The 13,397-nt window shown below is 44.2% G+C and overlaps 1 protein-coding gene across 2 annotated transcripts in view; it reads left to right on the top strand.

The window, feature by feature from the left end:
* Positions 1 to 13,397, top strand: part of CHST8 (carbohydrate sulfotransferase 8) — a 236,064-nt gene that overhangs the window by 47,165 nt on the left and 175,502 nt on the right. For both annotated transcript variants that reach the window (XM_033157403.1, XM_033157404.1), the window contains exon 2: positions 10,240 to 10,462. In XM_033157403.1, the coding sequence (XP_033013294.1) occupies positions 10,351 to 10,462 (112 nt within the window). In that variant the 5' untranslated portion in view covers positions 10,240 to 10,350. The remainder of the gene's footprint in view (positions 1 to 10,239; positions 10,463 to 13,397) is intronic.

Raw genomic sequence — 13,397 nt, 5'->3', positions numbered from 1 at the left:
CAGGTTGTTAGACCCTTTTAAAATATCCCATTTAAAAACACTTCCAGAGTTTCCTTCAATCCTTCCCTAGCAGTGAACAGACCACACAATTTAGTAAGTTTAAATGGCTTTTATTTACAAAACTTCTTCAAAGATTCCTGCATTACAGGGGGTTGGACTAGATGACCCTCACGGTCCCTTCCAACTCTACAATTCTATGAAATGTCATATTCTTGTGTTTATCCATGCTGCTGTAGGTAATAGGTAAAGGTATCCTGACTGTTAGGTTCAGTCACAGACAACTCTGGGGTTGCGGCGCTCATCTCACTCTATAGGCCGAGGGAGCTGGCGTTTGTCCACAGACAGCTTCCAGGTCATGTGGCCAGCATGACTAAGTTGCTTCTGGCGGACCAGAGCAGCGCACAGAAATGCCATTTACCTTCCCGCCGGAGTGGTATCTATTTATCTACTTGCACTTTGATGTGCTTTCAAACTGCTAGGTGGGCAGGAGCTGTAGGTAATACAATGGTATAAAAATCTTGGGTGCACAGTGTGGTAAAACCACACCTTTGGTCTGATCCAGCAGGTTTCTTCTTCTTAATATTATTATTTATTAAATTTATATGCCGCCCTATACCCAGGGGTCTCAGGGCAGTATATTCTGCTCTAAGCCTCAGGGGTCATAGTTAGGGTTCAAACATTTCCCCTGCAAATGACACACACAGTGCTCTGCTCCAGGCTATTCTCAAGCTAACTTGGACTCTTGGAGCCAGTGTGGTGTAGTGGTTAAGAGCGGTAGACTTGTAATCTGGTGAACCGGATTCGCGTCTCCGCTCCTCCACATGCAGCTGCTGGGTGACCTTGGGCTAGTCACACTTCTCTGAAGGCTCTCAGCCCCACTCACCTCACAGAGTGTTTGTTGTGGGGGAGGAAGGGAAAGGAGAATGTTAGCCGCTTTAAGACTCCCTTGGGTAGTGATAAAGCGGGATATCAAATCCAAACTCTTCTCCTTCTTCTCCTTCTCTATGGAGTAGTCAACTCAGTTTCCTGAAACTTTCACATCGGTCCTTGAAAAATTGCCAAGAAGGATGGGATGGCAGTTAATTCTAACATAGTTTTTTTTATCCAAGGCTGACCTCAGGCATTTTTCTGAGCAGAAAACGACACCTGCAACCTCTCCCCCTAAACACATCAAGGTATCCAAGGCCAGCCAAGTTGCTTTGGCATTTGACACAGAAAATCCCACAAGTGCCTCTCCTGAGTTGAGAAAATGCAATAGTATTAAACTAAATAGCTAACTGTTCGTGGCACCCCAAATCAGCATCTGTCTCACTCTCCCTAATGGTAGGGTCAGTCTTTTTTTTTTTTTTTGAATGGTGTATGTCTCTCACTCCTTTTGACTGAGCACAATCAGCAATAGAGCGCAGCTGAAATAATTTTGAATTCCCTATTACCGAAGCCAGCAGCAGTCACCTTCCTATGATTCATGGGAAGCAGAAGTTTGATCTGAGTGGTGGGAAGAACTGAGACTGCTGCATTGATTTTAAAAATAACCTATGGCTGCAGACCACTTGTTAATTATAGAATAATGCACTGAAAGGCTTAAATTTAGCCTCTCCTGGGAACTTTCCAGCGTATGTGATGTAAGCATGATGAAGTCACGCGAGCTCAGCTTACATTCAGATTTTAGTTGGTGCCAAGTGAGCTGTCGAATCAGAAGCACCTCACAGCACAATAATGTTGCAAGAAATCTTGGAGAGCCACTTTACAATACTGAGCTAGATGAACCCAAAGGTCTAGGTCTGTATAAGCCAGCTTCCTGTGTTCAGTGACAGCAAATTTATTTACTTACTAAATTTATTTACTTATCATTCGAAAAGTAATGGCTCCATAACACAACCGGTACTGCAGTGTGAAAATGATGTTAGAAAATAGGACAGAAGCGTTTGCATTATAATCAGGAAAACTAATGCAATATTCCCCATATCTGTATGCACTCTTGGTGGAGACATTCACTATTAGCTGAAACCCTCATGCATCTTGCCATTAGGACTGAGCAGCTTGTCCTTCCCGGTGCACAGGCTACTCCCATGAGAAGCAGGACCAGAGCCTCAGGCAGCCGAGGAAACAACTGGCAACCAGATGTAGTGTGTGCTGGGTAGAGGGAACCTGCATAGTTGCTGTGTGCTTGGAAGAGCAGTAAAGTAATTGTGCATAGTGATAGGGGGGAAATTCAGTTCAATTAACATTTTAATGTGAGCCTACCTAATATGCAAGGGACACGGGTGGCGCTGTGGGTTAAACCACAGAGCCTAGGGCTTGCCGATCAGAAAGTCGGCGGTTTGAACCCCACGACAGGGTGAGCTCCCATTGTTCAGTCCCTTCTCCTGCCCACCTAGCAGTTCGAAAGCACGTCAAAGTGCAGGTAGATAAATAGGTACCTCTCTGGCGGGAAGGTAAACGGCATTTCCATGCGCTGCTCTGGTTGGCCAGAAGCGGCTTAGTCATGCTGGTCACATGACCCAGAAGCTGTACGCCAGCTCCATTGGCCAATAAAGCAAGATGAGCACCCAGAGTCGTCTGCGACTGGACATAATGGCCAGGGGTCCCTTTAACTAATATGCACTTACTGAAACTATACCCAAACCAAAATGTCATGACCTTTTGTGATCGCACCCACCCCAAGGAAGACTTGAGACAGTGCTTTAAGTTGGGGAAAGGGTTATATTTATTATATATAACATTAAGCAGAAATTGAGGATCTGCAGATAAAACCAATGAACCCAACTTGTTCCAGTTTAACCAAACAAAACAAAGTCCGAGCAGGAATGTTCCCTACTTAGGGGGAAATCATCTCCTTCCCAACTCATGAGGTGAGGTGATGAAAGTGCCCTGCAGCAAGGATTGGAAGGAGTTATTCCTGCTTGCAACGCCAACACTTTGAAGCTCACCTCGGCTCCCCTGGTTTGGCATTTACCCAAATGTACATGCCTGGTCTCTTCTGAGTTTCAGATACCTGGTCAAAGCTGTCTTACTTCTGGAAGTCTTTGCACCCTGAATGCTCCTCAGATTTTTACTTGCTCTTTCTTGGAGATTTTGAAATTATTGAGGGTTGATTTATACACACACACACACAGAGAGAGAGAGAGAGAGAGAGAGAGAGAGAGAGAGAAAGAGAGAGAGAGAGAGAGTTTGAGGGTAAATGAACTATCAAGAGGGCCCCCTCTGCCAATCTCAGCACCCAAGAAGGAAGAAGAAGAAGAGTTTGGATTTGATATCCCGCTTTTCACTACCCGAAGGAGTCTCAAAGCGGCTAACATTCTCCTTTCCCTTCCTCCCCCACAACAAACACTCTGTGAGGTGAGTGGGGCTGAGAGACTTCAGAGAAGTGTGACTAGCCCAAGGTCACCCAGCAGCTGCATGTGGAGGAGCAGTTCCCCAGATTACAAGTCTACCGCTCTTAACCACTACACCACACTGGCGACCACAGGAGGAGATCTTTCATGTATTTGGGGTCTGAGTTGTATGGGGCTTTCAAATCAGTGCAACTGTTTGAAAACAAGGGTTATGAGATATAAGTGGAACCACAGTTAATAATCTGGTTGCTTCATTTTGCACCAACTGGAGTTTCTGAGATACTCATCTCAGAACTTTAAAAATGCGTGTGTGTTTAAAAAATAATAATTCTATGGGCTTGTTATTATCAGTACAGCCATGAGCAGCAGCTCCCCACCAGGTTTTTTGCTGAAAAGAAATTGAGTGTGCAACAAGTCTTTCATCATAATCACCTTGGCAATGCAAAGTAATTCATAAAAGAAGTAGGGATGTATTGAGATCCAATATTGTTTTAGTCTCGATCAATATTAATAATTGTTTTGCATTTTTAGAGTGCAGCATACAACTGAAAAATGTGCAGAGACCAGTCAGCGGTTGCCAGCACAATAAATCCTCTTATTATACTTAAAGGCACCATAATTTAACTTTCAAATGTTTCTATAATTTTATTTTTTTTACAGAAGATGCCATTGATCTGTAGAAGAAAATTGTTATCTTTTATTTATTTGCAAAATGTTAGGCCCTGCTTTAATTATACATGAGCTAAAAAGGTCAGTAACTATTTTATTAAGATCTGCAAAGTGAAACTCAAGAGCTTCATACAAATAATATTTCTGCAGCGCCAGCCTGCAAGGGTCTGCCAAACCTTCAGCTGCTTATGAAGGCAGAAGGTTATGCACACATTAGCAAAGGTTAACTCTGGAGTACCAAGGGGAGTGAGACCTTTCACGTCCCTGACAACAGAAATTGCATTAGAGTTTTCAGATGGGGATTTTTCAATTTGCAATTATGGAAAAATTCTTTACAGAGATGAGCTTTTGCTTGAAAATGCATGAGGAGAATGGGAACTTCAAAGGTTAAGATTCAGCAACTTTTGCTAGTGCTTCAAACTTCAGAGGTTTTATATCTGGGGCTATTTCCTCACACTCTGCTTCAGGCATGCCAGCTTGCCCCCATGACCGAGGGGGCTGGCACTGCACGATGTGCTGGGGGGGGGTTCCTCCCCCCCCCATGATGACACCCCTGCTCTGCTTTCAAGGGATGTTGCTGATTGGCTTGTGAAAGGGCAAAGGCAAAGGTGGACCCAATCGGAAGACAGTTAGTCACAGTTATACCCTGTTGAAATCCATAATTAGGATGTGTAATGGCTAGGGCTTGGTCTTGTTTTCCGTTTCAAGAAGAAGAAGAAGAAGAGTTTGGATTTGATATCCCACTTTTCACTACCCGAAGGAGTCTCAAAGCGGCTAACATTCTCCTTTCCCTTCCTCCCCCACAACAAACACTCTGTGGGGTGAGTGGGGCTGAGAGACTTCAGAGAAGTGTGACTAGCCCAAGGTCACCCAGCAGCTGCATGTGGAGGAGTGGAGACACGAACCCGGTTCCCCAGATAACGAGTCTACCGCTCTTAACCACTACACCACACTGGCTCTCAATGGGTGTGTGGTGTGAAAATGGCCTCCAAAGATTGCAATCCTTTCTAGGCCTTGTTAGATTCTAATCATCTTCTGTGGGGAGTGGTGTACAACTACTGATGACAAAGATATATGTGCAAAAGTTGGTGGGTTGGTCCATAGGGAGGATTCCAAAACGCAGCTCTTTTCACAAAGCCAATTGCAGCCAATAGCCCAGCCCCCAAGAAGAAAATTTGATGCGGCTTCATATTTTTTTTCCAAAGTATTTTTTATTAAAGATTTTCTTGATTTACAAAGGTATGTACAATGTCTCTCACATATTTTTTTCCACGTAACATTTTTACACATCAGTTTCGTTTGTTGAGACATTGGGAAGAAAAGGGGGAGAGAGGTGGGCGGGATGGGAGAGATGGGTGGGGTGGGGTGACGATATTTCTATTTTACTTAATATATGTAGGGTTTGGTGTCAGTGTTGTTTGTGCAGGTTCTCTGTTGTTCACTTGTGCTCCTTTGGTGGTGAGAGGGTGTGATTGTTCATTTGTGGTTGGCTGTGGTGGTCTTTGGTTTCCTGTGTGAGTGGGGTGGGTGAGTGTTTCTGATCAGGTTAGCTATATTGATTTGTATGCTGTCGGTAGATTTTTGTCATTGTCTTGTTGGGCTGTGTGTGTGATGAAGGGGAGCCATACCGGGGTGAAGGCGTCTTCTTCTGTTTGTCCCCGTGTCAGTTTCAGCTTACTGGTTAGTTTCCCATACTACTTGGTACCATTGGTCCATGCTTACAACCATATGAGAAATATGTAATATAACCAAGCAAGTGCTAGAAATCCCCCCAGAATTGGTCTTGCTAAACATCTTCCAAGACAACAATGCCCACTTACACCACAAAAAACTCATAACCCACCTACTCTCAGCAGCCAGAAACATCATAACCAGGAGAGACCTGTCAGGAGCATGCGGCTTCATATATGATATAATATACAGTACTGGGTACTTGTACCTTCGCTTCATGCTTTAGAGGCCTTAGTATCATGGTTTGTTAGGGGCAATGCCATATTTGTTTCTTTTATTATTTCTTAATTGCCTTTATTAGCCCACTTTTTTCTCCAAGGAGCTCAGTGTGGCATGGATGGTTCTTCCCCTCCTCATTTAATCCCCACAACCACCCTGTGAGGGAGGTTAGGTTAAGAGGCAGAGATTGACTTGCAAGGTCACCCAGTGAGCTTCAGGGCTGAGTGGGGATTTGAACCCCGGTCTCCCAAATCCTAGTCCAGCACTCTTAACCACTAAGCTACACTGGCTATATATCTGACGGTCTGTCTGTAACATATGCACAGTTATTCCACTGAATGTTACTCAAGCAGGAAGAAGTGAGTGCTAAATGTGTACAAGTACTTGTGCTTCAGACTGCCAGTCGCTGTCTCTGTTCCTTATTAACTCGTGGGTGGCTGATGTGTGAAAGGCAGAGTGTGTTTTCCAGAGCTCTTTTTAATTGGAGGTTTCACGTTAACAGCTCAAATGAAGATTAGCGGGGGATAGCTCATCTCAGAATAATGCATGCGAATTGAAAATCACCTTGACAAAACAGATGGAGCTCTCAGTCATTAGGGAGAGAGTGTTTGTGCTGTTTCAGTGACAGGCAAATTACTCACCATGACTTTAAAGATTAAGAGGACTAGTATTGGGTGAAAGCAGCCTTGATGCATTTGGGTATGAAAATTGCTAAAATAATGCAAGGAATTGTACCTTTCCTACTGGTGCCTATCGTGTTGCTTTCTTGAAGCTTAGGTAGGCTGTTGCCTTCCCTCTGTGCATATCCCACTTCCATTCTTGAAGTAGGATGGCATAGTGCAGTGTTTTTCAACCTTTTTTGGGCAAAGGCACACTTGTTTCATGAAAAAAATCATGAGGCACACCACCATTAGAAAATGTTAAAAAATTTAACTCTGTGCCTATATTGACTATATATAGAGTAATTTTTCAATTTTTCCCGCGGCACACCAGCCAACATCTCGCGGCACACTAGTGTGCCGCGGAACAGTGGTTGAAAAACACTTGCATAGTGCAAAGGAATATAGCAATATATTTGGTTGGATATAGGGTTATATCTGCTTGGAGCAGCCTATGTTTCCTCCTCATCTGTATTTGCTTCATGATAGTGCAAGGGGACAGGGTTTTTTTGGGGGGGTGTCCAGTGGCGGAGCAAGCCTGGGGCGGCAGGTTGGGCACCTGGGGCGGTGCACGTGCCCTGTGCCCAGGGGCAGGGGCAGCTGCCCACAGGGTGGGGCCAGCTGGGGCAGGACACTCTGCAGGGCCTTGGAGGAGTCTGCCTGCCTCCTCCCACTCAACTGCCCTACAGCTGAGGGGGAGACAATGGACGGACTGTTTGGGGCAACGTGGAGCCTGTGGGTGCCCATGCCACCGTATCACTCCCAGGAGAGACGCATGGCTCGGCTGTGCTGCAGGCCCCGCAGTGAGTGCTGCCTGCCATTTTGTCACCCCCTCAGTGGTGACACACAGGGTGGACCGCCCCCACCACCCCCTTCCTCCTCCCCGGGGGTGTCACAGTTTGAGACCTGCCTTCCTTTGTAGTTGGTCGCAGTACTTTGAAGATGCTGTCGTGGCATTGCAGGTCCACTTGGAAGAGGATGAGCCAGCAGTGAATCTCCTCAAAGGATGGGATTGAGAATGCTTTGAACTATGCTTTATATTTACAGGGCTACGCAACACTTTCGATTTCTCAACCCTCTTCTATACATGTTGTGCACATGTTTAAGTTTAGGAAAGAGTTGCGCAACAACGTCCTGGGACTAAGACTGCAGTCCACAAATCAGTGTAATTATTTACCCTGGGTGGGGCAAAGTTGCTTCAGGAAGTTGCAGTGATGGTGACAAACTTGGATGGCATTAAAAGAGGATTACTGTAGATTCATTCGCGGAGATTAAGGCTATCGGTAGCTGCTAGCCGCAACGCTCATGCTCTGCCTCTGCTGTTGGAGGCAATGTGCCTTTGAATGCCGTTGTGAAGAGAACTGTTGAGCTCAGGTCCTGCTTGTGTTCTTTCCACAGGAATCTGGCTGACCACTGAGAGAACAGGATGCTGGATTAGATGGGCCACTGGCCTGATCCAGCAGGATATTCTTCTTATGCTCTTATGCTGATTAGGGGCAGGGATGCTGGCTCCTGGCTTCTCTGCTAAGCATCTCAATGCGTTTTTATGGGGAGACCATGAAATGGTGCAACATGAACATTCCCCCCCCATCAAAGATTGAAGGTTTTGGTGCCACAGTAATCTTTATTACTTTTAGTTTTGACATCTACGGGGTTATGTAAGCTTGGGGGCAAAAGGTGTGCATGACCTCTTGCCTACTACAACTGCTTATCACAAATATTACATGGAATAGTCAGAGGCATATTTTTTTTGTAGTACACCATCTGTTCACCTAGGTCAATGGGCAGGCTTACTTGGTCTCAGTTCGACACCACTGCTAAGTCCTTAGCAACACTGAGAACACAAGGGACTTTGGTTTCAAGAGAATGAGGTGCATGTTCTGTTATGTACAATGGAACTTCACAGAAAACACAAGATACACAGAAAAAAGGGTAGTTTGCCACTCCAAATCGTTTGCCCATGTAAGTGCACAGAAAATAGTACAGTAGATCTAGCTGAAATGCAACACCCAGAGATCTGTGCTGACCATTGCAATGCACCTCTAATTATTATATAATTAAATGATTATTGCAAAATCTTAAAAAGTTGAATGATGTTGGGGGGAGTGTGGCTGTGAGCAGGCATGGCTGTGACCATCATAAAGGGATCCTGCACTTCTGTATATGCATTTTCACTTCTCTTCTCAACTGAAGAATGTTGCTGAGAGTCCCGACTAAGTCAGGGCTCCCCAGAACACAGTTTGAAAGCCACAACTGCAGGCGTCAGTGACCCACCTTAACCATAAGTTGTGGGCTCTGGAAACAAACTCTCATAATTTCAAGAACAGTTTTGGAAACACCTGCAATTCAAATATGCCTTAGAATGGTTCTAGTATTCTTTTTATGCCCAAAAGGTTTTCCAAGCATGGAAATGTCCCAATTTGTACCATTCTTATTTTCCTATAATAAATGCAAACGCAACCCTCAAACCTTGGAAGCTACTACTGCAAGTTTAATTTCCAGTAAACACAGACAACAGACAATGAAATAACATTCTGATAACATCTATCCTGAAATTGCCCCCAAATGAATAGTGCATTCTTGTTTAATGTGGACAAACAAGAGCAATAAATGGAGGTATTTTGTTTTATTATGAGTATAATATTGAGTACAAAAAGCTGTAAATTCCTCCTGCAGCTGTCCCTTTTTATTGCTGTTCAAAACAAGCCTTGGGACTCCCACTCCCCAACTCCAAAATGTCACTGGTTGCTTCTATGGCCAGCAGTAGATGTGAGTGGGGTTATGCAATAGTTGTGATTCTTGCATTGCAGGGGGTAGGACTAAATTACCCTTGAGGGTCATAGAATTTTACAATTCTATGATTCTATTAACTGCTGGGTCTGGAAGACTTTTTAGTAGACCCACTTCCGATCCTCCTCCTTGTCTGTCCTCTTATATATTATAACTGAGATGTGTTGCCTATGAGTAGCAGCTTTTGCCCAGGTGCTCCTCCCTCTGACCTCCTCATGTTTAGAAGCTGGCTGTCCTGGGTGAAAGCACTTGGTTGTACTTTATCCACCCATCCACCCATAGCCAGGGACACAATGGAACCAGGATGGCGAGGGCCCAATAGTTCATGAAGTTCTGGAGCGGACTATGGTTGCCTTTTCCTAAAAGGGTGCAGTCAGCTTCCAATCCCAATATGGCAATTTTTTGGCAAGGTGAGAGTCCTGATCCTGTCCCTCTGCTAGGACAACAATGAACAGATATGAACTTTCTATGCCTAGAGATGCAAATGCAATATTTATTAGTTTTGTCTAAACTGGGACTGGGGGATCTGATTCAGCCCAAGGGCTACAACATCACGTTTGAAAAATGTTTAACTAAAAGAAAAGCACAACCTTGCAACAAAATGGTATTCGTATCAATGAAGGACAGGCTGTAAATTGTTTAAATAAATAAGCAAACTCAACCCTACACCCACCAAAATTATAAAGAAAAAATAAAGCAACATGAGAATGGAAACTTTTCTAACAGGGAAAGGAATAATTGGGGAAATTGGAGGACAAGTTTTGAGTATGGCACTAGGAGAGATATAGAGTCTTAGTGAGTGTATGTTTCTCTTCTCCTGCCCTCCCAACCCACAGGTGGCCTTGGAATGGAAAGGCAGCTGAGATAATGACCCTAATCTCTGCTTTGGAGACGGAGCACATTTTCTTCTTTCCCTGGTCCCAAACTGGATTGATTTGAGGACGTCAATGATGAAGCTGACCTGCATGTTCTCCTTCATCCTGCTGTTTGGAGCAGCTGGGCTGGTTGTCTTCATCCACCTGCAGGATCCAGAAGAAATTGTTCATCAGCAAACACCAGGTTAGACTTTGGTTTTAACATATTATCTTCTCGTGGTTCCCCCCCCCCTGAATTGTTTGTTTGGACAAAATCATTCTCATTGGTGAGAAATGTTCTTGGTGATCAAGAGGTCTGTATTTGTCTGTTGGAAATGTTCATATTGTCAAGTGAATGAAGGTTCCCCCCCCCCCTTCAGTTAAATATGCCTGCAGCAAGTTTTCATGGAGGGAGAAGGCGCTTCAGAAAAGCACTGTCTGAAGTGCCTCCCCCTTCCTTTAAAAGGAATTGGGAATTGGAGTGAGCTGCAAAGGAAGGGGCGGGCAGGTGGTGAGGGGATTTGCAAGAAGGTGGGGTGAGATGTCAAGGGAGGGGGTTGCTCAGGCATGGGGGAAAAGGTGGTTGGCAGTGGGGTTGGTAGGTAGGCAGGGTTGGTGAATGGAACGAGCAGGGTCCGCAGCCCCTTGCTCAGTATAAAAATGAAAACAGAAAAATTCAACACAGCCTGGTTCTCGCTTGAAACAGTAGGATCTGCCACTTATGCACTACCAAAGCACACAATTGTTCTCCATCAAGTGATACCGGTTTAGAGGAGACTGGTGTATATGAAGAGACCCAGCTATCCCCTTGTATCCCTCCTTCGTAGCTGAACAGATTTGCACCACTTCCACATTGCACCTGAACAGCTGCCTCAAAACTAGATGCGTCCACGTTTTCCATGCATCCCACCTCCTCAAAAGCAGAGCAGAATTATACTCTGGAGGAGAGAGTCATTGCTCATTGTTAATGCATTCAGTCCAGTTTAATTTGGGATAGTGTAGCTTATAAAACAAGGTTAATAAAAGATGGTCTGCTTCCTTCACATTCTCTGTCTGCTCTAGAAAGTGTTCTTTATTGTTTTTAGCCCGAGCAACCACGATACGAAACCCTTGATGTACTACTTAAGCCAGAATAAAACGAGAGTCATAAAACTTTAAGTAATGCTTACATTACTTTCCGTCAGCAAAGTGCTCCTGACAGTAGCTGTTTGTGTTGATTTGTTACCATTCATTTATCCTTTCCCCGTGCTTCACACTGCAACCTAATTGTAATCCTGTACTGAGAAAGCAATATCAAAGTAATTTTCCACAACATTAGTTACAATTTTCTTCTGATCTTTCAAGTGAAACAATCCCATCCTGTTGGCTTCTCTGAGCATATAAACCTTGATTACATTTATCTGTTGGAAACGAAGGCTTACTATATAGATAGATAGATATTCCCCAGAATGGTGGTGGTTGTACTTAGAGCCTCAGCCCGCTCCCTTTTCTGGTAGTTGACAAACATCCTGCTACTTAGATGTTGGTACCTGACATTCACTCTTAACAGGAACAGTTTTTGATGGACAGCAATTCGCAAAGAACAAAACAGATTTTGTGAATGTCTGCATTAACTGTGGAACGTATTTTGTTGGCTATGACAAGCGTACTGTAGCTTCACCAAGAGCAGAAACTTGTAGGGATGTTATTATAAAAGAATGGTGGAATGAAAATTTATAGGGCTGCTCTGAATGCTCTGCATTTCTAGTATTTGCTTCGGAAGCAATATATTGGAGGCAGCTAAAAAGGCCGCCACATCCCACTCCCACCTTTGCTTCTGAATAGTTGTATCCTTCTGTCCCACTTTTCTGGGCTTGTTCACATGTCACACTTACAGAGGTGTGAGCTGTTTCTACACATGTGCAAGTGTTTGTATGAAAGGGTCTGTACTTGTTGATTGGTACAGCTCAGCTGTTGCATGCACAGGCTGTGTGCCCATTGAGTGGAATGCTCGAGAAGCCCAGCTGTCCTTTCCTGCCAATGGCTGCTGTTCTTTCTTGGCCATGAAGGCTCTTGGCTTCTTTCTTCACCCCGTTGCTGAATCAAAGGGGCTGTGGGCTTGTTCACAGGTGCCCACAATGTTATTAGTTTAGATGCAGTGCTGTGACATTATCAGCAAAATCTTGGGGAGTGCCAACAGGATTAAGTGGTTGCGTTGACAAATGAGGTGAAGGACTATGAGGTGAGGAAGGAGGAAAATGGCTTCAAGGAGAAATGCTGTACCAAGCCTGTGTACATGTCTTTGTAGTTGAGGACATGAGAGAAGAGTGGCGGGGTGGTGGTGGGAGGTGCTTTTCAACATGAAACAAGGTAAGACAGCCTTTCGAGTGCTTTCCTAGAAATTAGTTTTGACACTGGTATATATGAGATGGTAATGGAAGTGAGGGGAGAGAAAAAGTAGCATCATTGTGATGGAGGGTGCATTCAGACATGGGGAATATTGTGGTCAGTTTTCCTGGTGATCATGCAAGCACTTTGCTGATGTTCCTTTCACACTGCAGCACCTGTTGCATTAGGGAATGGTGGGTTTTCTTTGACCGACATACTGGCATGTTGCATGGGTGTAATGCAAAACAACACCAAATGTCACTGTAGAACATTGCTGCTCTCTCACCCTTCCCACATAGGTCTGCTTCTGGTCCTCCATTGATTCTCCCATGAAAACATTAGGAAAGAACTGCATGTGGCTTTACCACCCCGCAATTTTCCAGTTTAAGGGGGCTGCAAATGTTTTTTCCCCCTGGAATCAAATTACGCAGAAATGAATGCTCGATGTATGCTAGATCCCATTAGTTTTCTGGAATTGTCTTTTACATCTTGTGAAAGCTCAAATACAATCTTGAAATTAGCCATTTGATAAACTTTAGGGAAATGGATTAAATTGTTATGTGAATGCAGCCAGATTTCTGTAAATTCTCCTACCTGCACTGGGGGTTCTTCAATCCAATGCATAACTATATTAAGTGTGTGTTCTTAAATTTAAAACTGGGGATTTAAGTCTGTATCTTCAGTGGTGCCTTTCCTTAAAAAAGGGAAACTTTCATTCCCTTTTCCTTATTTCCCCCATACTTTATTTATTATATTTCCTTGGGTTCCAATCC

Source organism: Lacerta agilis, chromosome 8 (assembly GCF_009819535.1).
Source record: "Lacerta agilis isolate rLacAgi1 chromosome 8, rLacAgi1.pri, whole genome shotgun sequence".
NCBI classification, from domain to species: Eukaryota; Metazoa; Chordata; class Lepidosauria; order Squamata; family Lacertidae; genus Lacerta; species Lacerta agilis.
This window is presented reverse-complemented; position numbering and strand designations above follow the sequence as displayed.